This window comes from Drosophila ananassae, chromosome 2R, assembly GCF_017639315.1.
Source record: "Drosophila ananassae strain 14024-0371.13 chromosome 2R, ASM1763931v2, whole genome shotgun sequence".
Lineage (NCBI taxonomy): Eukaryota > Metazoa > Arthropoda > Insecta > Diptera > Drosophilidae > Drosophila > Drosophila ananassae.
In genome coordinates this window covers 21,221,745-21,248,545 of record NC_057928.1, presented here as the reverse complement: position 1 = coordinate 21,248,545, position 26,801 = coordinate 21,221,745, and the positions used below count along the sequence as shown (strand labels likewise).

The window sequence follows — 26,801 nt, the reverse complement described above, 5'->3', positions numbered from 1 at the left end:
TTATCCTAAGGTCAGTATTCTTTCAAAACTTCCCAGTGATATTTCGAAATAGTGAATACTGTTCCTTAAAAGAAGGATTCTACAAAATCAATTCCCTAATCTTCTATGAGAATTTAAGATCGTTTTATAATAAAGGTCTATAATATACTCTATAGACTCTACATGGAAGAGCTCAGTCTGTCTAGTAATATCATCGTAAAAGGACTCTCTTTTTAATATTTCTTGGTTTCTCAGAAACCCTAAAAATCCATAGTATTCATCCAAAACTTCATAGGGATTTGTCCAAATACTGAATAGAGGTCCTTGAGAGAACGGTTCTGGGAAGATTATAATCTATAAAATATAATTATAATCTAAATTCTTTAATTTCCTATCAATATAGAGGTCTATAATCTCTACTATACTTCACTGTATAAAGTCTGTCTAGTTACTTCTTGATTTCTTAGAATCATTATTTTCAATAGTAGTATTCTAGTATTCTTTCAATACTTTTCAGTTATACATCAAAATACGAAATACTGTTCCTTAAAAGGGTTCTGGGAAGATATTATCTATAAAGTCTGTAAGTTTTTTAATTCTCTTTGAATATATAAGATGGATTTATAAATAGGGTATATATGTATTATCTATATCTATATATCTATACCTATCTATAGTACTACAAGGATATATAGTATACAAGGACCCTATATAGTCTCTATAAGAACTCTGTCTAGTAATATAATAGTTGAGATTGTCAAAAGAACTCCTTTTCGAATACTTTTTTTCTTAGAATCATGATTTTCCCTCGAATTTTCTAGAATTCTTCCAAAGCTCCCCAACAATATATCTCCAAATATATAATACTCTTTCTTAAAAAAAGGATTCTAGAAAAATTTTAGTCCATAAAGTCTATCTCTTCCCAACTACTCTAACTAATCATACAATTTAATAAAAAATTTCAAATTAAAACATTTTCTTTATTTTTTAACAATAATAACCAGATTAAAATACTGAACATGATTTTCAATGTTTCTTGTTGAACATCTCCTCTCGGAACTGATTGACGGAAGCCCTCTCGCCCTGATCCTTGAACTTCTCCAGCAGACGCCGCCAGATGGCCTCGAAGTCGGTCTTGCAGATGAGTTTCCCGAAGATGCGCTCCATTTCGTCCCTGTCCCGGACCAGAGCAAAGTCGCTTGGCAGCAAGCCGATGGTGGTGGCCACTTCGGGGTAGAGCAGATCCTTCACCTGGGTAGGTTCCTCATCCCCAGGTCTGAGATGACCCGAGTGGAGGACCACTCCCTCGGAGGGTTTCTTGTTGCGATCCTCACAGAGCCGCCTGAAGGGGTGTACTTGTTGTCCAGGTTGTCCGGGACGGTGGCAATAGGACCCATTTGTGGCATGGGATGGCGGTAGAGGAGGCGCAGGAACTGGGAGTATTGGATTCTCTCCGTGGCACAGCCCTCGTCGATGAACATGCTCAGGTGGGACACAACAGTACGCATCTTGGCCCGATCTATCCTAATCTGAAGTCTGTTCAGGATGTCGCAGATGCGATCGAAGGGCAGGTGGGCCGTCTTCTCCTTGTCGATCATCTTCAGTTGCATCAGGACATCGTCGTAGCAGATCCCAGAGGTCCTGTTCTTCCTTAGCTTTATTCGCAACTTGCTGAGGTAACTAACAGCCTGGGCCAGTTTTTGTTCCATCTTGCAGATGGGTCGGTTCTCCAAAATTATTTTGATTTCATCCTCGCTGGATTTGGGGAAATTCTGAGAGAAATTCTCAGGGACCTCGTTCAGATATCTGTTTTGGGAGAAGGGTCTTTAAATAATAAGCAAAAAAGACACAAATAAACGTTGCAAAATAACTCTTTTTTTTAACTCAAAAAACACCTGAATAAATATATTTGAGTTTAAGTTGCGAAATACCATATTTCCACTGACGCTAACATTGGCAAATATCAGCAAAAAAAAAAAAATATGGAATTCAAGCCTTAAACAAATAATAATTCTTAAGAATGGATAGAAAAATATTGAAATAACCTCAAGATTAGAGTGTTTGGAGTCCCACTTACCTTTCAAACTTTCGGCCCAAAGGACCCTTGGTCCTTTCAACAAACTCCTGCCACGGCTTGTTCACTAAAGTCAGCCGATCATCGCCCAAAGTCATCACTTGCTTCATGATCTTGCCACTGGCATCCATCACCATTGGCTTCCCGTAGGTCTTGAAGCGATCGAAGGGGGCGGCATAGCTGTTAGAGAGATATATATTATTATCCTTTGAAGGATATCTCTAGGTAATACCCACTTTCTGTTGGTCTGTCCTTTGTTGAAGATACCGTGCTCCTGGTTAACCTCATCCCTCGTCTTTAGAGGCATTATTGTCTCGTAAACCGACTCCCATGTGGGACTGGGCCGCCCGAAGGTCTGACTCACATTGGTCACATCATCGGGCTTGGAGTGAGTGGGAAATACTTTTCCCACCTTCTTGGACTGGTGCAGGAAGAAGCTCTCCTTCAGCTTGGTGATTCGTGACTTTCGCAGCTCCTCGGAGAAGAGTTCCTTAACAGTGCCATGTGGCATCATGGGGGTTCGCTTGCCCTCCGGTGCGGGTCGACTCTGCCGGCACTGCTGCTGGATGGTGTCCCGGATCAGGTCCACCGGATCGGCAATCGCCATACAGTCCCGGAGACTCGTTGGCCTCTCATCATAGGTGGGTTTTCCGGCTGCCCGTATTGTGGCATTTCTGTCCACAAAGTGTCCTGCATTGGCCATGTCTGTAGTTTCTTTTTTTTTTGATTTTTTTATTCAAAGTGTTTTGTGTTTTTATGTTGGAAGTGTGTTTGTTGGGTGACTTGAACTCAAGAAAGTGATATTTTTTTGATAGTATTTATGGTAAAATTTATTTTTCAAAAGGTATCTTAGCCCTTCCTGTGGGTAACCCTAACGATGGTCTTGTGGCACCTCTTGGGATGCTTGCACTTCTTCTTGGGCCTGAAGGTGCCACACCAGTTGTTTTTCTTGGAACAGCGCTTCTTTCCCGTGGAGGAGGAGGTTTCCGTGGTTGTTGTTGTGGAGGAGTCAGTGGTTGTGGTAGTGGTTGTTGCTGAGGTTGTTGTGGTGGTGGCATCAGTGGTGATATTTTTTTGATAGTATTTATGGTAAAATTTATTTTTCAAAAGGTATCTTAGCCCTTCCTGTGGGTAACCCTAACGATGGTCTTGTGGCACCTCTTGGGATGCTTGCACTTCTTCTTGGGCCTGAAGGTGCCACACCAGTTGTTTTTCTTGGAACAGCGCTTCTTTCCCGTGGAGGAGGAGGCTTCAGTGGTTGTTGTTGTGGAGGAGTCAGTGGTTGTGGTAGTGGTTGTTGCTGAGGTTGTTGTGGTGGTGGCATCAGTGGTGGTGGTGGCTGTAGTAGCCAAGGCACATTCGATGGCCAGAACAGCCAGGACGACTACAAAGAGGTACTTCATGTTGTAAGTTTAAGATTGGAGTTGTAGGAGTGGTATGATTGATTGGATTATAACTTGCCCCTTATATACTGGCTTGTAAAGTTCCGCATCTTGGTTTAAAATAAAGAATAAATCGAGCAAATATTTAATTTGTTTGCTTCCAATTCCAATGTTTGCTAATCACAAACTTGCCCCTTAAGGTAGGCTACAAAAGTGATCTCTAAGACTAAGACCCGACTACCTTGAAAGAATGCTAATATTAACTTGTTTGCTTTAAAATCTTTGAGAACTGAGAATAGGAAGTTAATAAATAAACACTCTAGTTACATATTTTGTTGATTTATTTCTATATTAGCATTTAAATTTGGTCTCAATGGACATGAGGTCTCTGCCGAAAAAATGTGCATCTGATCGCGAAACTGATTCACGGAAGCCACTTGCTCCTGATCGGGAAGCTTCTCCATCAACTCCTGCCACACCTCCTCGAAATCCTCCCTGGAGATGAGTCTTCTGAAGATCTGTTGGATTTGAGACTTGGATCGCAGACTCTCGAAATCAGTGGGTGCCAGGCCTCGGATTGTGGCCAGTTCTGGAGTAATGAGGTCCTTGACACGAGTGCTCGCATCCTCCAGGCGTTCGGGGGACATGACTTTCGGCCGATCCGGGTTGGGTGTCTTCTTGAGATCGGCGCATAGCATCCGATAGGTGGTGTCCTTGTGGCTATCGTCATTGGACAGGGTGCTTCTCAGGCACGCCCCCGTGGGCAGTGTCTCCCGGATGGAGAGCAGCCGGCAGAAGTGCGAGTAGTTGACCCGCTCCGTGGCACAGCACTCGTCCACGAACATCCGGTAGTGACTGATGAGATATCGAAATTTAACAGCATCGGTGGGAACATTGTAGTTCTCTAGGATCTCCAGGATGCGATCGAGCGGCAGGTGACCAGTGTTATCCGGATCCTGCCGCTCCAGATGGGAGTAGAAGACGCTCATATGAAAGTCCGATCTCTTGCGGAGACTCATACGCAGTGCCTTCAGATAGTTGATGGAGGCACGCAGGAATTTGGTGTTCCCGCAGGACTCCACGTTGTCTATCAACGCCTTGACACTGCCGTTGCTCACGCAGGGACGACCGAACACCAGGTCGGGCACTTTTGAAGGATAGCTTTTAAAGGGAGAGGATTAGCGAAGGATACTTGGGATTCCAAGGACTCTTACCTTCGGAACTTGTGGCCCAAAGGAGCTTCAGTGCGATCCATAAAGTCCACCTGAGCCTTGCCAATGACCTTCAAATGGTTCTCGCCCTCGACCAAGCAGCGTTTCACCTTCAAGCCCGTGTCCAGGGCCTTCTTGAAGTGCCCAAAGATATCCGAACGATCGAAGGGCTTCTTGTAGCTGGAAAGGATCAAGGATTCAATTTCTATTCTGTCATTTAATGGAAAACCCACTGTCGATGTATCTGCTCGGCGGGAAAGTAGTGATTGTGGCTAACGATGTGCTTCTCATGGAATTCTCCATACTCCCGATTCACTTCCTCGGCCGACTTGACCGGCATTATGATGGAGTAAAGGGAGTCCGTGGAATTCGATGGCTTGCCGAAGGTCTGGCTCAGATTGGTGACACTGTCTGGCTTCGAATTGGCCGGCTTCACTTCACCCACAATCGCCTGTTTGAAGTACAACTCCTCGTAGAACTTCTCCTTGAAGGACACAAACCGGGACTTCCTCAGCTCATTTGTCAGGAGGTACTTCAGGGAGCCCTCCGGCATAAAAGGGGTGCGTAGTCCCTCCGGTCTGGGATGATTTTTGGCGCAATCGGTCCGGACCAGGTGCTCGGCCAGCTCCTCTGGATGGTTGAAGATCAGGCACCCTTTGGCACCATCTCCGAGGAGTCCCTGCGAACTGAAACCAGCCGCACGAATGTCCTTGTTTCTGTCCGTGAAGTGTCCTACGTTGGCCATTACAAAAGTGTATAGTGGGTAGTGTGTAGTGTGTTGTGTGTGTGTTTATAATCTAGTATATATATATCTAGTTATCCCATGACACTTGATCCCATGACACTTCAATAAATAAATCTCTTTTTAATCAATCTCGCAAATGAGTATGTTCGTTTACATGTCAAATTATTTATGGCTTAGCACTAGTTCAACTTTAGTTTAGGTCTCCTAGTCTTCTGTACACGGTACATTGCACTTGGCTGTCTTGGAGGAGATGGCATTCCAATGGCCACTCACTGGAGGGCTTGGTTCCTGGCCACCACAAAGTCCCAGGTATCCTTCCAGCGCAATCGGCGCACCTCCCCACTGGTCATCTTCCTGGACGCATAGCTGAAGGGCAAGAATTTGGCAAAAACCACAATGGCGCCCACTAGCCAGAGGATGAGAAACAGACGATAGATCCGCACCACATGCACTGCCCATCCGGTGCAGAAGCGCCGGAGGACATAGTCCAAGTGATCCACCACATAGCACAGGAGCAGCAGCTTGAACACAAATGCCGGCAAGTAGTGGTGCAGATAGAGCGTTCGATCTATGAAGAAGAAGGGCAGATAGTGGACCAAGTAGCCAACAAAGAAGGTATTCCCCACATTGAGGAACTTCTGCCACTCCAGCTCCGGTATATCGAAGCAGAGACGGCGTCGTCGTATCAGATAGAAGGCAAGTAAGCTGGCATAGATTAGGATGCCAAAGGTGGCCGAGTACCAGATCACCAGGTTGCCCAGCAGAAAGATCTGGGCGCTGGACTTCTCGTCCAGCCAGTAGGCGATGCCCTTGTCCATTAGTGGCCATTCGTGCGGCTGGGAGCTGAACATGTGGGACTCCAAGTCACCGGCCTGCCACAGCATCTTGGCCTGAAGCTCGTACAGCTTGGCCAGGAAGGAGAGACGCGTCCGCTTGGTGGGTATCATCTCGGCGGTTAGCAGTTGCCGTTCCCGCTCCCGGTGGTCAGCAGCTAAAGGATTAGAAACTCAATCAATAATTATACCAAGAAGAAGTATTAACTTCGACCTACTCTGGGTATAACGATGCTCCTCCACATTCCAAATGGTATCCTCATGGTCCACACTCCGATCCGCCACCACTTCATGCTGATTGAATCCCCATTCTGGCAGCTGCCGGCCACTGAACTTCAGAGCGGCGCCCGTCGACTCATGGATGAGCTGGATCTCCGACTTGATGGCATGCCAGCTGTTGCCCTCCGAGGCCCGATTCAAGATCTCCACGCGCCACAACAGTTCTCCGGCCATCTTGATGTCGTAGTCTATGTAACAGCTCACCTCCTGGCACTGCGGCGTCAGAGGAGCTGCCACATCATGGGAGTTCAGAGCCCTGCTAGTGATTCCATGCACCAGTTGGATGACATCGCCGTGCCGGATGACGTCCGGATAGTCGCCCACCACCAGGTCCTCCTTCGTCGGCCGCTTCACGATCCACCAGTTGTTCACGTCCTTGAAGGAGTAGCAGGTCACCTGCTGCTGGTGGGAGGAGCCGCGCTTGTCCTTGTACCGCACCGGATAGACGGCGGCGTGGGAGTGCAGCCAGCAGGTGCGTCCGAGGGTGTGTCGTAGGGTGATCTGGGATCCGTGTGCCACCTTCAGGGGCTGTCCTTTGGTAATGGACGCCAGGCCGCCGTCCAAGGAAGCCTGGAAGGCGCTTGTCATGATGCTGTCGTGCGGCCCGGCCTTGTGAAGAGTCCGCAAGTGGATGTAGAAGACCCCCAAGTACACGAGCAGTGGAATTCCCACGAAGATCAGGATGCGACTGATGGCGTGGATCCACAGCTGGCGATCTAAAAAAGGGGAAACAGTAGGTATATTATTTCAGTTTTATTTTATTATTTGAATAATATTTTATATATTATTTTTAAGGAGTTATACATTGCGTATACGTAATATTTGATACTGTCTATAAAATGGGGGAGAATCTATAACCCAGAAAAGAGGGAAAATGGTAGATTATTTGGTTTTAATTTATGATTTTTAATATCTTTTTCCTTGATCTTGCCTGGACCTTGCATGGAGTTACACTGCGTATACGTAATATTTGATCCTATATTACGTATACGTAATCTTTCATTAAAAATCGTTAAAAAAGGAAAAGTTTAGGATTATTTCGTTTTAATCAATTATTTTAAATATCTTTTTGCTTGATTTATAGAATTATTACACTGCGTATACTTAATATTTAATTTTACATTACGTATACGTAATCTAAATCACGTTACGCCTGGCGTGAAATGAAAAGTTTTCGAATGAAAAGAAAAGCAAACTCCACTTACTGGTCAAACTGGCGTCGTAGAGCAGCTGCCACAAGTGCCGGCAGAGCATGTAGAGAGCCAGTCCCAGAGACAGGAAGCCAATGTACTTGACCACCCCCGCAGCCGCCAGGAAAACCGCCGCCGCCACTCCGGTGCTCACCCACTGGAAGCTGCCCAGCCGCGAGCGCTGGAAGCGGAGCAGAAAGGCTATCCCCAGAGTGGTGCCCAGCAGGAGCATCGATTCCATAAGCACGAAACGGGATTGGGTTAGCAGCGAGTTGTCCAAGATCACCAGAAGTCCACCAAGGGCGGAGGCCCACCTCGACAGCCGCGCCTCCAACAGCAGTTTGTAGACAACGGGGGCCAGCAGACTGCCGCACAGAGCCGGCAGAAAGCGGAACCAAAAGACGGGCACTTCCGGTTTGTAGGGATCTCCGATCTGGGTGAATGTATAGTTGCCATCGTAACCGGCCAGACTCACTAGTCCGGCTATCAGTTGTTTTCCCAGCGGCGGATGTTGGTCGAAGAAAAATATATTCCGCATATAGTGAGATATATACTTGGCATAATGGAGTTCATCGAATCTACAAAGAAAGTTAAAAAAATATTAATAATAGGGTGCGGTTTGAAAACCTAAATTTATGCGTGGGGCTACGAGTCATAAACATGCCAAACTCGGTTGCAGCTGCGGGCTTTTAGTTTCTTCGAAAGCTTGTTCTGCAGCTTCATTTCAATAATTTCCGTGTGGAGAGAAAATAAAAATGGAAAACAACCGGAATAATATTAACCCTCTTTTGAGATTGATCTTGAAAGAAAGAGCGAAAGGTACTAAGAGTTATGGCTCTTAGAACTAAGTTCTCTCTCTTAGATGGTGACCCAAATTCTCTGTTTATTTTTATACCCTGTACTTGTAGGGCCTAAAAGGAGTATTACTTAAGATAGACAAGATAGATTTTTATCGTAAATTAAAAATATAAAACTATAACTTTAATTTAAAATCAAAAATAAGTACAAATTTTGAATAAATAATAATAATAATTCTTACACAATATTACGTGGTGTTGCCAACTTGTAGAATCGCGTGCCGAACGCCAAAAGAAAGAGAATCCAACTGAAGAGATCTATTTTCAGGCTAACGGTAAATGGCGGTGTAAGCTCGGTTGTTTTGACGTCTTGTGCAACCGCTGCCGCTGCTGCTGCAGCTGCGCTGTTCTTGAGCTTTAGCTTTTGTTTTTGTCTTTGATGGCGTGACGGGGAGCGTGAGCGGGAGAGTGAGCATGAGCGTGAAGGTGAGCACGAGAACGAACGATCAGAGGTAGGCGATGGGGAGGCTTGTTTTGGCGTTGGCGTCGGCGTCGCTGCTGGTGTTGTATGCCGGCTAACGCTACCGCGCAGCGGGGCATTCAAATGGCAGTTGACGTCGAGGCAGCAGTTAAGCAGCGACAAACCACCGTTACAGCACAGTGGTGGAGGTGAGTTGAACGCTGCAGTTGGGGCTGCTGTTATGGCCGAGTTTGTTGAACGGCTGCGAAAGTGAAGTCTTTCGTTTGGCTCCCCGACGCTGGCGTCGCTGCCCGACCATTGTTGTTGTCTTTGCTTGGAGCGCGACGACGCCGACGTCTTGCGGCGTTGCGTTATTGTGTTAGTGTAGGTGGCGGACATGACGGCGGTTTGGCCGATGGTTTCCTCGATTTCTGCGCGCGGTCAGCACTTAGCGGGCATTTCTTCCTCCTCACTTTCACTTCTCGAACAGTTCACACATTAGATAATCCCCCCGATAACACAGTGATAATCAGTTTACAATATCTTTTGTTTTGGTTTCGTGTTGTTCCTCTTTATTGCCACGTTTGCCAGCCAAAAAACCAGTTTGCACTTTCTACAGCCACTTGTTGCTTCTCTTCTCCTCCTTCTCCTTCTCCTTCCTCGTTTTTTTTATTTCTTTTTTCGCATTTACATACAAATGATGCCCCAGCTGTTGAAGAAAGTCTCTTTCCCTGTCTTTAAATATTCCCACAGACACCACACACACGCACACGAATCGGATAAATATAGTAGCTCCTCGACCAAAAATCGCAACCTGCGCGACGAAGAGCTCGCGGCGCACTGACACAATGGAGCCTCGACGGCTCCCTCTTCCTCAGTCGCTGCTCTGCTTGCGCCGGCAGAGCAGTCAACACCTGGAATGTGGTTCGGCTGCTGGGGCCCTGTCTCTTTTCTCTGCTTCCTCGTCGGCCACTTGGATTCTTAGCCCATTTCCCGTTTTTGTCTGCCAAGATATGATCGGCTCTGACTGGGACTAGGCTAGTTAGGAAAAAAGGATAAAATAAATAAGATTAATAAGGGATGATAATAGTCAAGATAATTATATAATTCTTTAAATAATTGTATTTAAATATCTACAGGATTACCTTAAAATAAGTAAAAATAAATATTATTTTTTTAGCTTTAAAAAAGCTAAACTTTCTTTTATGCAGATGCATAAGATCTCTCCCGATGCTCCTTTAGCCCCTCTTGTCCCCTCTCTTTTTTTCTCTTCCTGCCCATTAAAGTGAATGTCGCCAAAACGAAGCTGGCAACAACAAAGAACTGCAAAAACAATAAGACACCATTTATTGGCGCTCTAAAGAGAGATCGTAAAATAAAGCACGCGTTACAGGTGCGTGGAGAGGTGGAGTGGTGGTGGTAGTACTGCGAGCGGTGGAGTAGTGGTGGGAACCTGTTCTCTTGATTTATGACCTATTCCATACACCATGGACCATTCAGATGAGTACTCGTCTGACCCAATGGCCTGATTCTTAGCATCTTGCCTCCGAACCGATCTTACTCTTAAAAGATTGAAACTCTTTTTTGGTTTTGAATCGATACGTGACATCAGTGGCGCAGGCTTTCAATTTTTTGGGGAATTAGATAAACTTTTTCAAAACCGGTTTGGCACTAAAGACCGATCCGAATCATTGTCAAGTTGATGCGTAAAAGGCACTGCTTCTTAAGGTGTTATAAAATAGAAACAAGATCTGGTGGAAATAGTTTTTAGACATAATTAGTCATAAGAAAGTGAAATTTAACCCAATTATTTCTTAAAATAAAAATAAACAAAAACTTAAATTTTGATGCATTGGATTTTTTTTTAATTTTCAATATTTAACAAATAAACATACATAACTCTTATAACTAAGTCGGTAACGATAACAGTACTTCATCAATGGGCTAGGAGTTGGTCAGGAAAGAAAGATCCTCACTTGGGTTGGAACTTAACCGCTCTTGCTCTTGCTCTTGTTCTTGCGGCTGCGGCGAGTCTTTTTGACCTTCTTGCCACGCTTGACCTTCCGCTTGTAGTGGATCACGTGCTTCTTCTTTCCGGAGGACGAGGAGGAGGACTCGGTGGTGGTGGTGGTGGAATCCGAAGAAGAGGCAGTGGTGGTGGTGGTGTCCGAAGAAGCTGCTGTGGTGGTTGTGGTCGCCGCTTCGGTGGTGGTCGTGGTGGAGGTGGTGGCACTGGAGGCACGATCAACAAGGACACATGCCAGGACGCCCAGGAGCAGGAAAGCAAAGGTGAACTTCATGTCGATGGTTGATTACTGGATGGGATCAACTGATGCTGTTCTGGAGTTCCACACGCACTATTTATACCCCACCAAAACAATTGGATCTAACCCACTATCATGAAATTTTTGCCAAGGTTCCATCTTAGATCAGAAACAACTACTAAAGTAGTCCAAACAAACAAGAATTGTCAATAACCCCGCCTAAAACTGGGCAATTGCGTAAACAATAAATAATAATTGTAAAGATCAGAAAGTGGTAGACAGTGACGACAATGGGCTTTGAGTTCCAGCTGTTGACTTTCACAAAAGAACTTTTTAGTTATACAACTACTTCAATAGAATATTATTTTCGGAGGGATCCCATTCAAAACTGCGAAAATAGAACGAAAACATAATGTGAGCCCCAGAAGACCATATCTTTGTCGATAATTATCCGATCCTTGAGCGGAGTACCTTAATCGATTTGTAGATCGATTCCCCATCAATCTGCATCAAAATGTGGGAACGAAATATTTTTCAGATTTTTTGCCAAATTTTCTGGAGGGTCCCCTTCAAAATATAGAAAAGTGCACGGAAGGACAATATGAGCCCCAACGAAGGCCATATCTTTGCCAATCCTTATCCGATCCTTGAGCGGAGTATCTTAATCGATTGGTAGATCGATTCCCCATCAATCTGCATCAAAATCTAAAATCGAAATATTTTTTAGATTTTTTATCAAATTTTCTGGAGGGTCCCCTTCAAAATGTAGAAAAGTGCACGGAAGGACAATATGAGCCCCAACGAAGGCCATATCTTTGCCAATCCTTATCCGATCCTTGAGCGGAGTATCTTAATCGATTGGTAGATCGATTCCCCATCAATCTGCATCAAAATCTAAAATCGAAATATTTTTTAGATTTTTTATCAAATTTTCTGGAGGGTCCCCTTCAAAATGTAGAAAAGTGCACTGAAGAACAATATGAGCCCCTGCGAAGGCCATATCTTTGCCAATCCTTATCTGATCCTTGAACGGAGTACCTTAATCGATTTGTAGATCGATTCCCCATCAATCTGCATCAAAATCTAGAATCGAAATATTTTTCAGATTTTTTATCAAATTTTCTAAAGCGTCCCCTTCAAAATGTCGAAAAGTGCAAGGTAGGACAACATGAGCCCCAACGAAGGCCATATCTTTGCCAATCCTTATCCGATCCTTGAGCGGAGTATCTTAATCGATTTGTAGATCTATTCCCCATCAATCTGCATCAAAATCTAGAATCGAAATATTTTTTAGATTTTTTATCAAATTTTCTAAAGCGTCCCCTTCAAAATGTCGAAAAGTGCAAGGTAGGACAACATGAGCCCCAACGAAGGCCATATCTTTGCCGATCCTTATCCGATCCTTGAGCGGAGTATCTTAATCGAGTTGTAGATCGATTCCCCTTCAATCTGCATCAAAATATAGAATCGAAATATTTTTTAGATTTTTTATCAAATTTTCTGGAGGGTTCCCTTCAAAATGTAGAAAAGTGCAATGAGGGACAATATGAGCCCCTGCGAAGGCCATATCTTTGCCAATCCTTATCCGATCCTTAAGCGGAGTATCTTAATCGATTTGTAGATCGATTCCCCATTAATTTGCATCAAAATCTAGAATCGAAATATTTTTCAGATTTTTTATCAAATTTTCTGGAGGGTCTCCTTCAAAATGTAGAAAAGTGCACTGAAGGACAATATGAGCCCCAACGAAGGCCATATCTTTGCCAATCCTTATCCGATCCTTGAGCGGAGTATCTTAATCGATTTGTAGATCGATTCCCCATCAATCTGCATCAAAATCTAGAATCGAAATATTTTTCAGATTTTTTTTCAAAATGTCCCCTTCAAAATGTAGAAAAGTGCAATGAGGGACAATATGAGCCCCATCGAAGGCCATATCTTTGTCGATAATTATCCGATCCTTAAGCGAAGTATCTTTATCGATTTTTAGTTCGATTCCCCATCAATCTGTATTAAAATCTAGAATTGAAATATTTTTCAGATTTTTTATCAAATTTTCTGGAGGGTTCCCTTCAAAATGTAGAAAAGTGCACTGAAGGACAATATGAGCCCCAACGAAGGCCATATCTTTGCCAATCCTTATCCGATCCTTGATTCTCCATCAATCTGCATCAAAATGTAGGAACGAAATATTTTTCAAATTTTTATCAAATTTTCTGGGGGGTGTATTTTTCAAAATGTCGAAAAATACACGGAAGGACAATATGAGCCCCTGCGAAGGCCATATCTTTGCCAATCCTTATCCGATTTGTATATCAATCCTCAATAACAATAACCAGAAACAATAAAAATCAAATCTAAAATTCTGTGGAATAATTTAATTTGTTTTAATAAAATAATAAAGACAAAACCTTTTGATAGTTAAAAGTAGAAGAGGATTTTGGGCCTGGGTCTGTGTGGGTTAAATCGTATTCATTCGCTTTCTTAAGAACTTAATCCTTGCGGTGGCGGCGGGTCTTGACGATGTGCTTGCCACGCTTGATCTTGCGCTTGTAGTGGATCACGTGCTTCTTCTTTTTGGAGGACGGGGAGGACTCGGTGGTGGTGGTGGAATCCGAAGAAGAGGCAGTGGTGGTGGTGGTGTCCGAAGAAGCTGCTGTGGTGGTTGTGGTCGCCGCTTCGGTGGTGGTTGTGGTGGAGGTGGTGGCGCTGGTTGCACGATCAACAAGGACACATGCCAGGACGGCCAGGAGCAGAAAAGCACAGGAGAACTTCATGATGATGCTTGGTTACTGGATGGGATCAATTGATGCTGTTTGGGGTCTCAGCCTGGCTTATTTATACCCCAGATAGGCCTGGGGTAGCCCACAATCGTGGGAACCTTAGGCCAAAACCGAGAAATCGGGCCAGGCAAACAAAGCTATGTTTTATCAAAAATTATGCCTATAAGGCCTTATAGCAGTTGTGACAATATTTTACTTTTCTTATGCCTAACATTGTAATTTCCAGCTGCCTGACGATTATTTGATTAATTTTTTGTTATAAATAGAGTTCGTACAAACATTCAGACATCAGAGTGTGCAAAAATAGGCCTAATTATGAATTAAATTTAAATATAAACACATTTTAGGCAAATCCCACTTTAAAGGCCAACGGAAACTCTCCAGTTTCCAACTCTACACTAACATTACAGGAAGCGCTCCTGTTATTAACATTTGGTAAGCGAAGAGAAAGAGACAGACTCTTGTGCAGGAAAGAGACAGCCAACGAAGGGAGAGCTAAACCAAAGACCGAGGGTTGGAGTCCGAGCTGAAACGACAATCGTGGGGTTTGGGGTCGGCATGAGGGCTCCTCTTAGTTCCGGGTTCCGAGTACCGGGTGCCGGGTTCCGGGGAGTGTCTGCTCCGTTACTGCAGTCTAAAGTGCAGGACCATCAGTGCCCACTTCTCCACACACCATCCCTCTGCCCACCCCCGCCCCTGGGCAAGGGGTCCTGCCTACAGTCGAGAGTCCTTGCAACTGCAACAATAAACGGGGCTGAGATGCGGCAAGGCTTCTCTGCTGGCGGCGGATTGGCTGCCGAGCTTAGCGGTGTGACTGTGTATGGCTGGGTTCGGCTGCGAGTCCTGTGCCACAGGACCCACACCCATAATCCACCTCGCGGCCTGCACAAGTGCAAGGATAATGTCGCCACCGCCTGCTATAGCACTTGGCGAAAAGTTTGTGATTGAATTTTGGGGAGTTTTTTAAAATATTTTTGATATTCTAGATGTTTTTTGAATTAAAGGAAATTTAATTTTAGGAGTATCTTGGACTGACACTTGAAAGAATAGAAATCTAACTTCCTCTAAGATATTTTGGCGAGTGCACTTGGGCTCCTGCTTCCTGGTCCTCCTGCTGCCACAGTTCCTGTTTCTGTTTCTGCGCCTGCATCGTTGCAGCATCGCATCGCTGCTATTGCTGTTGTGTCTCGTTTTCGCCGGCTGAAAATAAGGGGCACGGATGTGTGGGCGATGGACGATGGTGGGTATTTTGGTTTTCGGTGGGTTTGGGGTGGCTGGATGATGTTGCCTGACTGCCTGCCGTGTGCCACTTTGGCCATGTTCGTGGCCGTGGCCGTGGCCTCGACTCATGCGCTCGTTTCCCTCCAGCTTCAACTCCAGCCAAGGCCAAGCCGGCTGCCGGCAGCCGGCAGAGGACGACGTCGCCTCGCCGGCGATAATGTGGCACAATGACATTGGCATTGAACTAGGTCGAGGACGTGTTCCCCTTTGGCCACCACCATCACCACCGTCATCGCCTGTTTGGTTAATGTTTGCCTCCGTCTTCGTGGCCTGTTTCTCGTGGGTGGCTTTTTTGTGTGGAGTTGTGGTTGGTTTTTTTTTTTTTCCTGTCCTGTCTTGGGTTGCAGACTAAAATGTGGTTGCGGCATGTGGCATACAAATGTTTATAAGATTTTTATTGTAGATTGAAGGCAGGAATTCAAGATACTTTAAAAAAGAGTAGTTAATTCTTAATGATCTTTAAAGAATGTACCTTTTGAGTTAAATTTTGTCAAAATTTATATCTAAATATTCTATTTCCAATTAAACATTTCAATTCAATTTTGCATCAAGATTATTTAATTAAGATTCCATATATCTCTCATCTGAAGAACCGGAGCAGAACTAAATGATTTCGTAATCACTTTTTGTACTCTCTTTGAACAACTTATTTTAGTATTTTGGCACTTAATGGCATTCAGGATACATAGGATAGGATACAGGGCAATGGCCGAAAATTGCCGAAGATTAATGGAATTTTGCCAAAAATAAAAGCAACAAAGATGACTGGCAATCAATTAAAATGCATAGACTGCAGTCGTCGGCCTAATAAAAGCTTTTTCTTCGATGTCCAGACAGTTTCATCTGCAATTTCTGTTTTCTGTTTTCCATTTTTGGAGGATTTGAGGGGGCAGGGATTGGCAGGACGAACAGGACTATTATGGATGTGTCTGCGCTTTGTCTAACTTCTTGTTTTTCGGGGGGGGGGGCGTACGTGGATGTGTCGGGGACGAGTTTTATTTATTTTAATTTAAATGAAATTTATTTTATACACACACTCACGCTGGCAAATGCACCTTTTTTATGCGGCTAGTCAAAAGCTAAGGGTTGATTTTGTACATTTTATATATGCACATGGATTATGCACCCACACCCGCACACACACTCACTCAGCAATGGAACTCACACTTTTGAATTTATATGTAAATTAGGGTGAACTTGGAGGAGAGAAAATTAGAAATTTTAATTTAAATTTTAAATATAAATAAAATATTTAATAAATAAAATCTGAAAGGTAAAAATTATCTTAAAATAAGGATAAAGTTTGGTAGAAAATGTTCGACATGGCGTATGAGTAATATGTATGTCAGTTGCACCAAAAAAATATCACTCATCCGCCATGTTGGCTTATGCGTGTAATTTCCAGACCAAGGTCCACTCTCTCATAGTCTATGTAGAAAATGCAACTAAAATGTTTCACATGCAGTTTGTTTTTGCTGTTTTATGGCCAGTGTCTGGATGGCAACTGCAACACCACACCGGCCCCTACCACACATACACATGCACCCTATTTTCACCCACTGGCAACTGGCCTCTGTGTGTGGCATGATGAGAGAGACCTGACTGCAGTTGCAGTTATTGCAACAACATTTGTGTTGTTTTTGTTTCTGGCGTGCAGTCTGGCAAAATTTTTGCCATTTGATTGCATTTTGTTGGGCGGCGTTTTTGTGTGTAGAGCAGAGTTTGTTGCACTTTAGTATAAAGTTAGGGCACACATACATACACTCCCACTCACAGGACACCCACACAAAAACGTAGGGATGCAGAAAAACGCAATGACACACACACACATTTACTTTAGGCCTTAGGATAGAACAAAACTTCTACATAGGCTTTTTCCCCAGGACATACATACATTCCCAGGACAAATAAATAAAGTTGTGTGTGACACTGCATTTATGTAAAAGTTGAATTTTTTTGTTTTTGTCTCAATATAAACGTATATAAATCTCTATACATATTTTATAATATGTATACATAAAATTGGCATTTTTTAGTTTGATTTTGCTTGCTGTCGTCTGCTAAAAATAATAACAAAATGGCCGGCCTGTCATAGTACAGTTGTGTGCAAAACATCTTTAAATGCAGTTTTATGTGCGAGGCAATTTATTTTGCATACTTTTAGGCAGTTGCACAAGTAACACACTTTTTGGGGCACAACTTTGGAGGTTGTTCCTCAAAGGAGGTGCTATTATACCCATGTTTTCAAAAGTAATACATTCTAGAGGTCCTTAAATATAGTCTCTAAATGAAACAAATATTAAAGTTTAAAATATTCTTTTCTGAAAGACTTCTGGGACAAAATATCATCCATACAGAGAACTTCAATCTGTGCAGCACCCAAAAATTTGAAATGCCTTTTTTACGCGTGACACACACGCACACTTGCCCCCACCAGGGGGGCAGGCACAGCCGTGAGGGGCATGCAGCAAGTGGCAGAGGAACACACTGTTCGTATACGTCATATATATGTGGGGAGATCTCCTCCAGGAGGCACACCAACTCCCGACAATTCGGTCGACTGCCGACCGGTTTGTTTAGAATTTTAGATTTTAGCGCGTTTTAGAATTTTATGAATGAAATTTTCGGCGCTCGGCAGAGCTTCTCCGTCTGCCGGGTCACACACACCCTTTTTTTTGGGCAACACCCGAAATGCCCCACACTATACTATATCTGGATGGGCCACTCCGATTCGTTTGGCTCGATTCACTTTTAGTTTTTGGTTAGTTTTCGGTTCCCCATTTGTTTTTTGGGGGTGGGGGTGGGGGAGGAGGAGTGTCGGGGATGCGACCTTGCCCCGTGCTCGGTGTTACGGGTGTTCCGGTGTTGTTTAGATTTAGTTTCTGTCGGGTGTTGCACTTCTGCTGGTCCATTTTTGCAGTTGGCACAAATCTGTGAACCTAGACACGTGCTGGACGGGCCGGGCCGGGCCGGGGCCCTTAGACAAAAGTCGATGCCGCATCCTTTTTTATTATTCTTGCATAAGAGTATTGATTTCATGGGAAATATAAGGGTTTTAAGAGGATTTTGTTTATAAGATTTTAAATGATATTAAATACTATTTTCCATAAGGGTTAAGTATATTATTTGTTTATTATAGAGCTTATTATCTTTAGAACCAGATATAGATTTTATGACAGACCTTATTAGAATCTTAAACTTCATTTATCGATCTAATAAATATGTAGTTATAATACTAAAACTTATACTATTCATTTAGTTATAAACTATCATTTAATCTGATATTTTTAATGATAGTAAGTGTTTTTCCTAAGTAGTTTTTTGTCCTAAAATATTGACTTTAATTTATATAATATAGAATAACCCCTACAGCTATTATTTTAAACTACTATAGCAATATCTATATAATAAAAACCTTTTTAAAAAAAACTATTCTTTGTAAAATTCGTATAAAATACTCTTTAATCTAAAAATAAATCCCACTCCCTTCGTATTAAACTTTATATTAAACAAACAAAATGATTTGTGGCCCCTACCCCCCTACCTTCAAGCTAAACATACGCTTTTTACACACAGACATATAAATCACTCGAGTACATAAGTGCACTTATGTAGACGCCTATGTACGAGGTATTTTAATAGGTTTTGTTAGATCTGATGCAAAAGTGTAGGAAAAAGTGCCTATTTAAAAAGTGCGTTTGAAAAAAACTGTTGCACCTGCCGGCGCGCGCTCAAATTAACTAACGGGACACCTCCGAACGGGCACTGAGAGCGCTCTAACGGCGAGAGAGAGCCGAAAAAAGAGCACAGCCTCCTCCAGAGACAGAGAGAGAGACAAACGAAGTTAGCCGAGAGGACAAATACAAAAGCGAAAGCGAGGAGTTGCCCATAGTGCGTGTGTGCATGTGTGTGTGTGTGTGTGTGAAGGTGGCGTCTGTAAGCACGTTCAGGTATATGTGTGTGTGTGAGTGTGAGTGTGAGTCCTGTCGCTTTGTCAGCAATTTAAAGAGTAAATAATTGTCTGCCGCCGGCAAACATTTGACCAAACTGCTAGTCCAGAGCATCGACACTGTCCTCTGTATTGAAACTTTTTGTATCTGTATTGGTATTTATGCAACTGTATGGGTGTGTGTATCGGCTTCTCTACACAATTTTAGGCGCCGGCCATCACAGACGAACGCACTTTCAATCAGTTTACTTTATAACGTCAGTGGCGACACTACGTCATCCGGTCGTGCCCAAATCTCCGGTCGTATCCCATCGCAACCGTAGACCCGTTGATACGCCCCCTTTTATTTGGCGAAATTTTGTCGCGTTTTTCACTTTCACGCGATCCAAAACATCAACAAATCGAGGAATCGCGTGGCAAACATTTCTTGGCAAACAATTGATTGGCAAACTTGTGTTTACAATCATGATTCCCAGCAGGCGACTGAAAAATGTTAACAGACTTGGGAGCAATTGAAAGCCAGTGAGTACATAATCGTTTTAGGTACCTACATGCAAATCACTCAATGGAAGTGAATCTTACCATTAAAGGCGCTTAAAAGTATGCTACATTTTAGGGATAGTCCGCCATTGCTTGGAAAAAGTGTTGGAAGTTTTTAATTGAAAAGGATTCTAATGTGATTAGGGGTTTTTATCCTTACTAGGATGTTCATTTAAGGGTTTAATATTAATCCTAAAATATTTTAGCTGTATAAAATGTATTTTCTTAGTTTTTTAATTTTCATAATTGCTCTTAATTCTTTAAAAATATGAGCTCTAAAATGTATCCTCTCTTTAAAGTTTTTTTTTTAAGGACACTAGTTATTATGAAATATAAAAGTTTTGTAAAATATTATGATTTTAAATTTAAAAAATTTGATGAAGATGTTTCACGCCATTTCAGACTCCTGTTAGTTGAATTTCTTATTCCTTAAATACTATTTACTATAAATTATTCCTAGAACTCCCACAATAAATTTTCTAAACTTATTAAAGCTAAACCTTAAAAAAAAGTATTATTTTTAACACAATAATAGATAAATAGTTCCAGTCATGTCCCTAAATTAAATTAAATATATTCAAAAACCCTTCAAAACTATTTTTAAGAAATAACTTCCTTGAAAGAAATCCTTAAAATAAATGAAAAGTCTCAGAAAACACTTGCGGCACTTTCTTCTACCACTTGATACGCACACAATCAGGCCATAAATCAGCATTTAATGTCCTTAAATTGAAATGCGAAGCCAACCGCAACGTCATCGACATCATATGACCGCGTTTCCGAATTTCCCCGAAACTTACGTACGTATACGTACGTGAGTTGTGTGTCGGCGCCGAAATACAAAATACAAAATACGGAGTATAGAGTACAGAGAACGGAGTACAGGACGACGGGTCATGGCCACGGCCACGAATATGGCATTTCGGCGACTCCGGCCATGACTCCGGCAGCCGGCTGCAAAACTCCGGCCACTGCCGTGCGACGCAGTTTCACTTTCACGGCGCACACACACCACCAGCTGCTGTTGCTGCAAGAGGCGTGCAATCCGTGGCACCAATTGGGAGTTTTGTGGGAGATGCGACAAACAAAACGGTGGGCGCGACTTGCATCTGCCTCACAGTATGTCTTTGCCGAAACCAACGGGGGGCACGGACTACGGATACTAACAGAAATACGGTTGTGGCCACGTTTACGGCCTAAAGCACAGTGGTTGCAAAGAGGGTTGCATGCAACAAAATAAGTGAATAATATTTTAGTTTTAAAATCTAATGAAGTATATAATATTTTAGTTATTTTTAAAACTTAAATTAAAAACATGATAGCCTCTAGGTCATGTCCATTTAAATGCACTTCCCACCACTTGTAACACATTTTGCATCCTCGCTGGTACAAAGATTGTGAATGGGGGGGCTTGGGGAGGATGCAGAGGTGGTGTCTGAAAGCCAAGTGGAAAGTTTGTTGACGGGTTGACCGGCAGATGCGTCGACTTTCTACCACCATTACGGCCACGACGCCGTTAACGAGCATAATGATGATGCAATGGATGCCGTGGATGCCGTTTTTGAGGTGGCTATGCAAAAACAAGAGCACACTGCTATTCTGCCACCACCACATGCGCACGGAGAGTTGCACTTGCCACCCAACTCCATCCGGCCACCACCCAACCACCCAACCACCCAACCACCCAACCACCTAACCACCCACTGAGCCACCAAAAGTCCGCCTGCCGCAGTCGTCACTCTTACTCTTCGGTTGGCAGAGTGTGTGAGGACTCGGTGTTTACCAGACAACGAATGCAATGGGAGCTAAAGTACACTGGGAGAAATATTAAAAACTAAAAATAGAAGTTCTTAATTTTAGACTTTTTCAAACAAAAATAAAAGGTTTTAGTTGTATATTATTTATAGATTTAATATTATTTAAGTTTATCTTTCTTTATAAGTTTATTTTAATAATTCCCAGTGTAAAATTGAGTGCAGTTACCTCTCCTTCTGGAGAAATACTGTTTTATGGTGTGGGTGGTCGTGGTTCTGGTTCTACGGGTTGGCTGCCCTTTTGCTTTGGTAGGCCGTTTGCCGGAAGCATCCTCCGCTACGTCATCGCCATCGCCATCGCCATCGCCATCGCCACCGTGCCGGAATTCGTGTCCGTGGCCTGATTTCGTCGATTGGCCTTGTGTGTGCCGGTTTCAGTGTCAGGAGCGCAGCATCTTTGTTTTGGTTGCAACTGTTGTTGTTGTTGTTGTTGTTGTTGGGGTTCGACTTCACATGCATATATGCAAATGTCCACCCACTCACTCCCCATCCATATTTGTGAATGGAGAAGTCACATACGTGAGTATTGGAGGGAGGAAAGGACCATGGGGAGTGTACCCATTGTCTGGAGAATCGGGGAACTGGGCTGTTGTTCTCAATGGGATTGGATCTTAAAGTGGGTTGTGATTTCCAAGAGGGTTTCGAGATTGAAATTATGGGATTATTTAGAGAAAGAGTATTCAAAAAGTAATGTGTTTTGTAAGCCTTACTAATTAAATTATTAACACTTCTAATAATATTATTTAGAAACGCTTGGGATTTGATATTTCATTTAAACACTAGTATTTTTTACTCTTTAGTGTAGCTATGAATATACTCCAGATATTTATAAATTTCTTACCACTTGGATTAGTCTTAGCCCAGAGACCCTCTTATAAAAGTAATTAATTTATTTCTTTTAAAAATAACTATTATATCTTCAATTACTAACTCTCAACAGATAATAATTACCAAGTCATAGGAGTCAATTGTGAGGAAAATGAAGTGGTTAGCTGTCTGATGATAGAGTGCTCTGGTAATGACTTTTGTCCGGCGGAAGATTATTGTTTTAATCCCAAGTGTGTTTGCCGAGAAGGATATCGAAAGGTTCGAGGTTCCTGTATTCCCAAACATGCCTCTCTGTTCCTAAAACCCAAGGTCTTGGAGTCGGCTTTGTTGGAAATGCCCTATCGCAAGGATTTTTCTTTAAAGAAATATTAAATTGTAGTAAATTGTTTATTTGTAAGCCCTCCCCTAAAGTATGCTTTAAATATTTATCGTTTTAAAAACCCCCATTTTAATGATTATAATTCCCAGATCTATCGATAAACTTTTGTCTTTATGAATCCAGTCAACTAATTTCTTTTTGCTCTTTTCAAAATGGCAAAATGTGAAATTTCCTTTTTTTTTTTTTGTTTAATATTTCACTTTGAGAGAGAGGTTTGTTGTCTCTCTCGCCGGATTCTCTCGCCGAAACGCACACAACCGTAGTTAGACAAACTAACACAATTACGGCTCTTTGCCGGCTCTGAAAGCCGAACGCCGAACGCCGGAGCGATTGTCTCGTGGCTATCGAGCGATGTTGGAGTCCGGAGTGGCAGCTGCCGGGAGTGGAGTCGTGTCTTCAGTAGAGAAGCTACGCCACGCGCCGCCAGGTGGCTCGCAGACGTGGATGCGGCGGGTGTTTACGGGCGCTTTGCATGTGCATGTGCACGTCAGACATTGAACGGTATTCGCCGCGTCGCCCCACCAACAGTAGTATTTTTTTGGTGGCACCTCCTTTGACCTCCACGGGGCTGGCAGAGTGCTGCAGTTGGCTGCACTTTTCTTTGCCCGACCGACCGACCGCCTTGCGCTTTATTGTGTCACGGGTTCTCGCGCGCAGATGGCTAAAATAAAAGCCGACCCCGGACGTGCCACCTCCGTGACACCTCCATCTCCTTCACCATCTCCCTCTCCAACTCCCCCGCCAAGTGAAAGTTTATTTATCAAACCGGCAAACGACCAAAAAAGATAACAACTTACCCGAAAAAATATTAATTCGACAGTTTTCAATTAAAAAACGACACTAATTTGCGTACTTAGTGAAAATCGATATGGCGCAGCCTTTGACTTTTAACACTGGCGAGTCAGGTTAGAATTTCTCGCAGTGCCATCACTGCGTATACGTTATATTCAACCGAACCGAAAAGTGGCCAACAGGGCGTATGAGTTATATATTCTTGAAATTGAATTTTAATTCAATTCGCGAAGTGGAAAATCATTAACACTTGCAGGTCAGGTCAGCCCTAACCTAATCTTAATGTACCGACACACTAACTCGACCCCACCCCCCCACTCCGTGATCCCCCCTACCCGTCGTTTTTTATTGCTTCTTGCTCTCTCTGTCGCTCACGTAATATCTCTCGCTCTGGCACAGCGCGCAGGATTCGCGCTCTTTTTTATCGTTAGTGGGTGTAGAGTGGGTGGTGGGTGGTGGGTGGTCTTGGGCGGTGTTTAGTGGGGTGTATGTGCCTGTGTGTGTGACTCGGCAAGTCATCTAAAATAACAACAACGCCGCCAATGTTTTCACTTTCCATCACAAAAGCCATCTAAGCTTAAATTTGTTCAAAAGTTACTACAATCGGTTATTGATGGGGCAAGAATGGATAAATTTTAAACAAATTTTTCATCAAATTTTAATTTATTTTTAATTATTTTTCTTACAGTTTCCTGATCTAAAACGCACAGAATCTGTATCAGATTGTAGTCTTTCCAAAACTCCCTAATATCTAAACTCTAACCACAAAACGCACAATGAACTTCACTCCGTTTGGCAACACATTTCCCGGCAACATACCCGGCCTGCCCCAGTTCACCACCAGCACGGCGCCCCTGATCTCTACGGTTACCGCTGCCGTGGCCGATGTCACGGTCACTGCCACCAATAATCCGCAACAACAGCAGCAAGATGCCGCCGGCAGCAGCAATCGCTACCAACAGCAACAGCAGCAGCAACAGGTCGCCCACTTTGGCCAGGCCAACATGGCGGCAGGATCTGGGAACAATAAGTTTCGTGGCGGCCAGGATGAGACTCTGCAGGGCGACAAGTACAATGGCCATTTGGTGGCATCCGCCCAGCAGCAGCAACAACAGCAGCAGCAGCAGCAACAGCAACAGACGCAATATGCAACGGTGGCATATGCCAGTGCGGCAACAACGAGTTCTGCAGCGGATGCCATGCAGGCGGGGACATCCAATCAGCAGCAGCAGCAACAACAGCAGCAGCAGATGCAACAGCAACAAGTGACGGCGCCCCAAGAGCTGACCCAAGACTTGTGCAACGCCATTCTACAACAGCAAGGTGGGTTTTTCTTGCCTTTCTTATGGAGATTGTTCTAAGATTGCTCTCATCCTTTCAGTTCTTCAAAATTCCTCGTGGCAAACACTGACGCCGGGCACCACCGTCGCCGACTACCTCTCGCATCTTCCAGCCAACACGTTACCCTTGTCCCTGCACCACTTCCTTAAATACTCCGCCGAGACGATCAAGAAGGAGAACCAACAGAATGTGGTAAGCTTTCGAGCAGTGTGACCTCTAAACTAGACACTAATGTTCTTCCTTTAAGGTCCTGCAAGTGCAGACGGGACCTGCCATCGGGATCAACACCTTGGGCACCACAACCATTAGTATACCTCAGCAGGAGCAGTTGACGCTGCAGCCCCAGCAGCAGGCGACGCTGCAGTTGCAGGCACAGACAGCGGTGGCAGCCACCGTCACGGCAACTGCCACGGCGGCAACAACAGCAACAGGAGCCAGCGGGAGCGGGGGCAAGAAGAAGAAGCGGAAAAAGCGAAGCAAGGACCGAAAGCCGAAGCTGCGTCCCGGAGAGATACGACTGGGAACGGCCCTGGACGGTAGCCCGCTGTACATGTGCCCCGAATGCCATGTGGCATACCCGGAACCGGAACTGCTGGAGGTGCATCTGGTGGGGCACAACCTGGAGAAGCGGTATGTGTGCGACATCTGCCAGGCGTCGCTGAAGCGGAAGGATCACCTGACGCGGCACAAACAGTCGCACAATCCGGACCGTCCGTACATCTGCACCGTCTGCCTGAAGGCCTTCAAGCGGAAGGAGCAGCTGAGCCTGCACTTTGTGATCCACTCGGGTGAGAAGCGGCACCAGTGCGCCGAGTGCGGCAAGGGATTCTACCGCAAGGATCACCTGCGCAAGCACACCCGTTCCCACATCGCCCGGCGGGTGAAGGCGGAGCTGAACAGTCATGTGAGGCGGGAGAACGGCACCAGTATGTTGCAGCCAGTGGTCACAGAGGCTACTACGGCGGCACTGCAACATGCCAATCAACTGGCCACCCAGCAACAGCAATTGCAACAGCAACAGCAGCAACAACAGCAGCAACAGCAACAGCAGCAGCAGCAGCAACATCACATAGTGATCACGCAGCAACAGACAACGCAACAGCAGCAGCAGCAGCAGCAGCAGACATCGCAGCAGCAGCAACAAAATCAGCAAATGATAAATTAGCCAAATGATTTTTGTAAAGTCAGTTAAAGCAAAATTCAATTTCGCCACAAGGTAGCAGCCATCTGTTAAGGATGTCTGTTTCAAAAACAGAAACTCTCTCGGTCCACACAATTTAATTGACTCTCACAAATCGGATAATAAACTGAAGCCTGGAGGATGTTAGCTAATGTCTTCATGGATGTTCCCATTGTGGAATACTCAACGTTGTACAATTTTAATCATAAGTCCATGATAATGAAGGGGAACGCACACTAAGGGTAACATTTCTTTGATTTAATATTATAAAATTTCAGTTCCTATTCGTATTATTTAAGATACATAAATGAGATATTAATTTTGAAAGCAAAAAGCAAAAAAAAAAAATAAATTACCCAATGTGCTCGGTCCCAGGCCATTTGTCCGCCACAATATTCCATAATCTAATTTAAGAAAAAATGGAGTAATGCAAATGGAATAATTTTATATGCAATGTATTTTAGTGAAATGTATTTTTGTACGATTAGACTCAATGTTGTATGTCCATATGTACATGCGCCAGTACGACGAATACATGAATACTATATATTTATATAGCATATAAAGAAAATGCAATCTAGAATCGAATCTTTTTGCTAAAAGAACCACAGAACCATTGTAAATATGCAGTAAACTACATCATTTGATCTAAAAAGAAATTCATATTTCGTTTTTAATTTTACGAAACTGGTAAGTAAAA

At 43.7% G+C, this 26,801-nt stretch overlaps 7 protein-coding genes and 1 pseudogene across 10 annotated transcripts; 2 read left to right on the top strand and 6 right to left on the bottom strand.

The window, feature by feature from the left end:
• Nucleotides 1-938: 938 nt before the first annotated feature.
• On the bottom strand, nt 939-2,843 carry LOC6507172 (annotated as a pseudogene).
• A 279-nt stretch (nt 2,844-3,122) lies between these two features.
• LOC123257154 (protein new-glue 3-like) lies at nt 3,123-3,526 on the bottom strand. Its single transcript, XM_044715055.1, has one exon. The coding sequence runs from the start codon at nt 3,454-3,456 to the stop codon at nt 3,169-3,171; it is 288 nt and encodes a 95-aa protein (XP_044570990.1). The 5' UTR covers nt 3,457-3,526; the 3' UTR covers nt 3,123-3,168.
• Nucleotides 3,527-3,758: 232 nt separating this feature from the next.
• LOC6507170 lies at nt 3,759-5,400 on the bottom strand. The gene is made up of 3 exons (XM_001956517.3): nt 4,880-5,400; nt 4,650-4,826; nt 3,759-4,596 (listed from the first exon to the last, which is right to left on the bottom strand). Exons 1-3 carry the CDS (start codon nt 5,389-5,391, stop codon nt 3,759-3,761), a joined length of 1,527 nt encoding a protein of 508 aa, XP_001956553.1. The 5' UTR covers nt 5,392-5,400.
• Nucleotides 5,401-5,491: 91 nt separating this feature from the next.
• Nucleotides 5,492-9,833, bottom strand: LOC6507168 (protein O-mannosyltransferase 1). The gene is made up of 4 exons (XM_001956518.4): nt 8,733-9,833; nt 7,709-8,271; nt 6,443-7,219; nt 5,492-6,382 (listed from the first exon to the last, which is right to left on the bottom strand). The coding sequence occupies exons 1-4, from the start codon at nt 9,347-9,349 to the stop codon at nt 5,661-5,663; spliced, it is 2,679 nt and encodes an 892-aa protein (XP_001956554.1). The 5' UTR covers nt 9,350-9,833; the 3' UTR covers nt 5,492-5,660.
• LOC6507900 (vascular endothelial zinc finger 1) lies at nt 7,152-26,288 on the top strand. Of its 4 annotated transcripts, none has more exons than XM_014910015.2 (4): nt 7,152-7,236; nt 24,269-24,903; nt 24,962-25,113; nt 25,169-26,288. In XM_014910015.2, exons 2-4 carry the CDS (start codon nt 24,357-24,359, stop codon nt 26,084-26,086), a joined length of 1,617 nt encoding a protein of 538 aa, XP_014765501.1. In that variant the 5' UTR covers nt 7,152-7,236; nt 24,269-24,356; the 3' UTR covers nt 26,087-26,288. The 4 variants fall into 4 exon arrangements, with proteins under 4 accessions (XP_014765501.1, XP_044570987.1, XP_001956558.1 ...); XM_044715052.1 differs by lacking the exon at nt 7,152-7,236 and adding an exon at nt 19,586-19,749; XM_001956522.3 differs by lacking the exon at nt 7,152-7,236 and adding an exon at nt 23,166-23,693.
• LOC116655917 (protein new-glue 1-like) lies at nt 10,939-11,309 on the bottom strand. Its single transcript, XM_032454906.1, has one exon. The coding sequence runs from the start codon at nt 11,248-11,250 to the stop codon at nt 10,939-10,941; it is 312 nt and encodes a 103-aa protein (XP_032310797.1). The 5' UTR covers nt 11,251-11,309.
• LOC6507166 (protein new-glue 3) lies at nt 13,707-14,042 on the bottom strand. Its single transcript, XM_001956520.2, has one exon. The coding sequence runs from the start codon at nt 13,989-13,991 to the stop codon at nt 13,707-13,709; it is 285 nt and encodes a 94-aa protein (XP_001956556.1). The 5' UTR covers nt 13,992-14,042.
• Nucleotides 22,362-22,890, top strand: LOC116655777. Its single transcript, XM_032454050.2, has 2 exons — nt 22,362-22,461; nt 22,522-22,890. Exons 1-2 carry the CDS (start codon nt 22,389-22,391, stop codon nt 22,779-22,781), a joined length of 333 nt encoding a protein of 110 aa, XP_032309941.1. The 5' UTR covers nt 22,362-22,388; the 3' UTR covers nt 22,782-22,890.
• Nucleotides 26,289-26,801: the final 513 nt, after the last annotated feature.

What these genes read in the sequence shown, in the direction of transcription:
- LOC6507900 (XM_014910015.2), top strand. Translation starts at nt 24,357, where the DNA reads ATGAACTTCACTCCGTTTGGCAACACATTTCCCGGCAACATACCCGGC. An exon ending in CGCCATTCTACAACAGCAAG is followed by an intron (nt 24,904 to 24,961) that starts GTGGGTTTTTCT and finishes TCATCCTTTCAG; the next exon opens with TTCTTCAAAATTCCTCGTGG. An exon ending in AGGAGAACCAACAGAATGTG is followed by an intron (nt 25,114 to 25,168) that starts GTAAGCTTTCGA and finishes TCTTCCTTTAAG; the next exon opens with GTCCTGCAAGTGCAGACGGG.
- LOC6507166 (XM_001956520.2), bottom strand. Translation starts at nt 13,991, where the DNA reads ATGAAGTTCTCCTGTGCTTTTCTGCTCCTGGCCGTCCTGGCATGTGTC.
- LOC116655917 (XM_032454906.1), bottom strand. Translation starts at nt 11,250, where the DNA reads ATGAAGTTCACCTTTGCTTTCCTGCTCCTGGGCGTCCTGGCATGTGTC.
- LOC6507170 (XM_001956517.3), bottom strand. Translation starts at nt 5,391, where the DNA reads ATGGCCAACGTAGGACACTTCACGGACAGAAACAAGGACATTCGTGCG. An exon ending in GCCGAGCAGATACATCGACA is followed by an intron (nt 4,827 to 4,879) that starts GTGGGTTTTCCA and finishes GATCCTTTCCAG; the next exon opens with CTACAAGAAGCCCTTCGATC. An exon ending in TTGGGCCACAAGTTCCGAAG is followed by an intron (nt 4,597 to 4,649) that starts GTAAGAGTCCTT and finishes TCCCTTTAAAAG; the next exon opens with CTATCCTTCAAAAGTGCCCG.
- LOC123257154 (XM_044715055.1), bottom strand. Translation starts at nt 3,456, where the DNA reads ATGAAGTACCTCTTTGTAGTCGTCCTGGCTGTTCTGGCCATCGAATGT.
- LOC116655777 (XM_032454050.2), top strand. Translation starts at nt 22,389, where the DNA reads ATGAATATACTCCAGATATTTATAAATTTCTTACCACTTGGATTAGTC. An exon ending in CCAGAGACCCTCTTATAAAA is followed by an intron (nt 22,462 to 22,521) that starts GTAATTAATTTA and finishes AACTCTCAACAG; the next exon opens with ATAATAATTACCAAGTCATA.
- LOC6507168 (XM_001956518.4), bottom strand. Translation starts at nt 9,349, where the DNA reads ATGTCCGCCACCTACACTAACACAATAACGCAACGCCGCAAGACGTCG. An exon ending in CTACGACGCCAGTTTGACCA is followed by an intron (nt 7,220 to 7,708) that starts GTAAGTGGAGTT and finishes CCCCTTTTTTAG; the next exon opens with ATCGCCAGCTGTGGATCCAC. An exon ending in GGAGCATCGTTATACCCAGA is followed by an intron (nt 6,383 to 6,442) that starts GTAGGTCGAAGT and finishes CTAATCCTTTAG; the next exon opens with CTGCTGACCACCGGGAGCGG.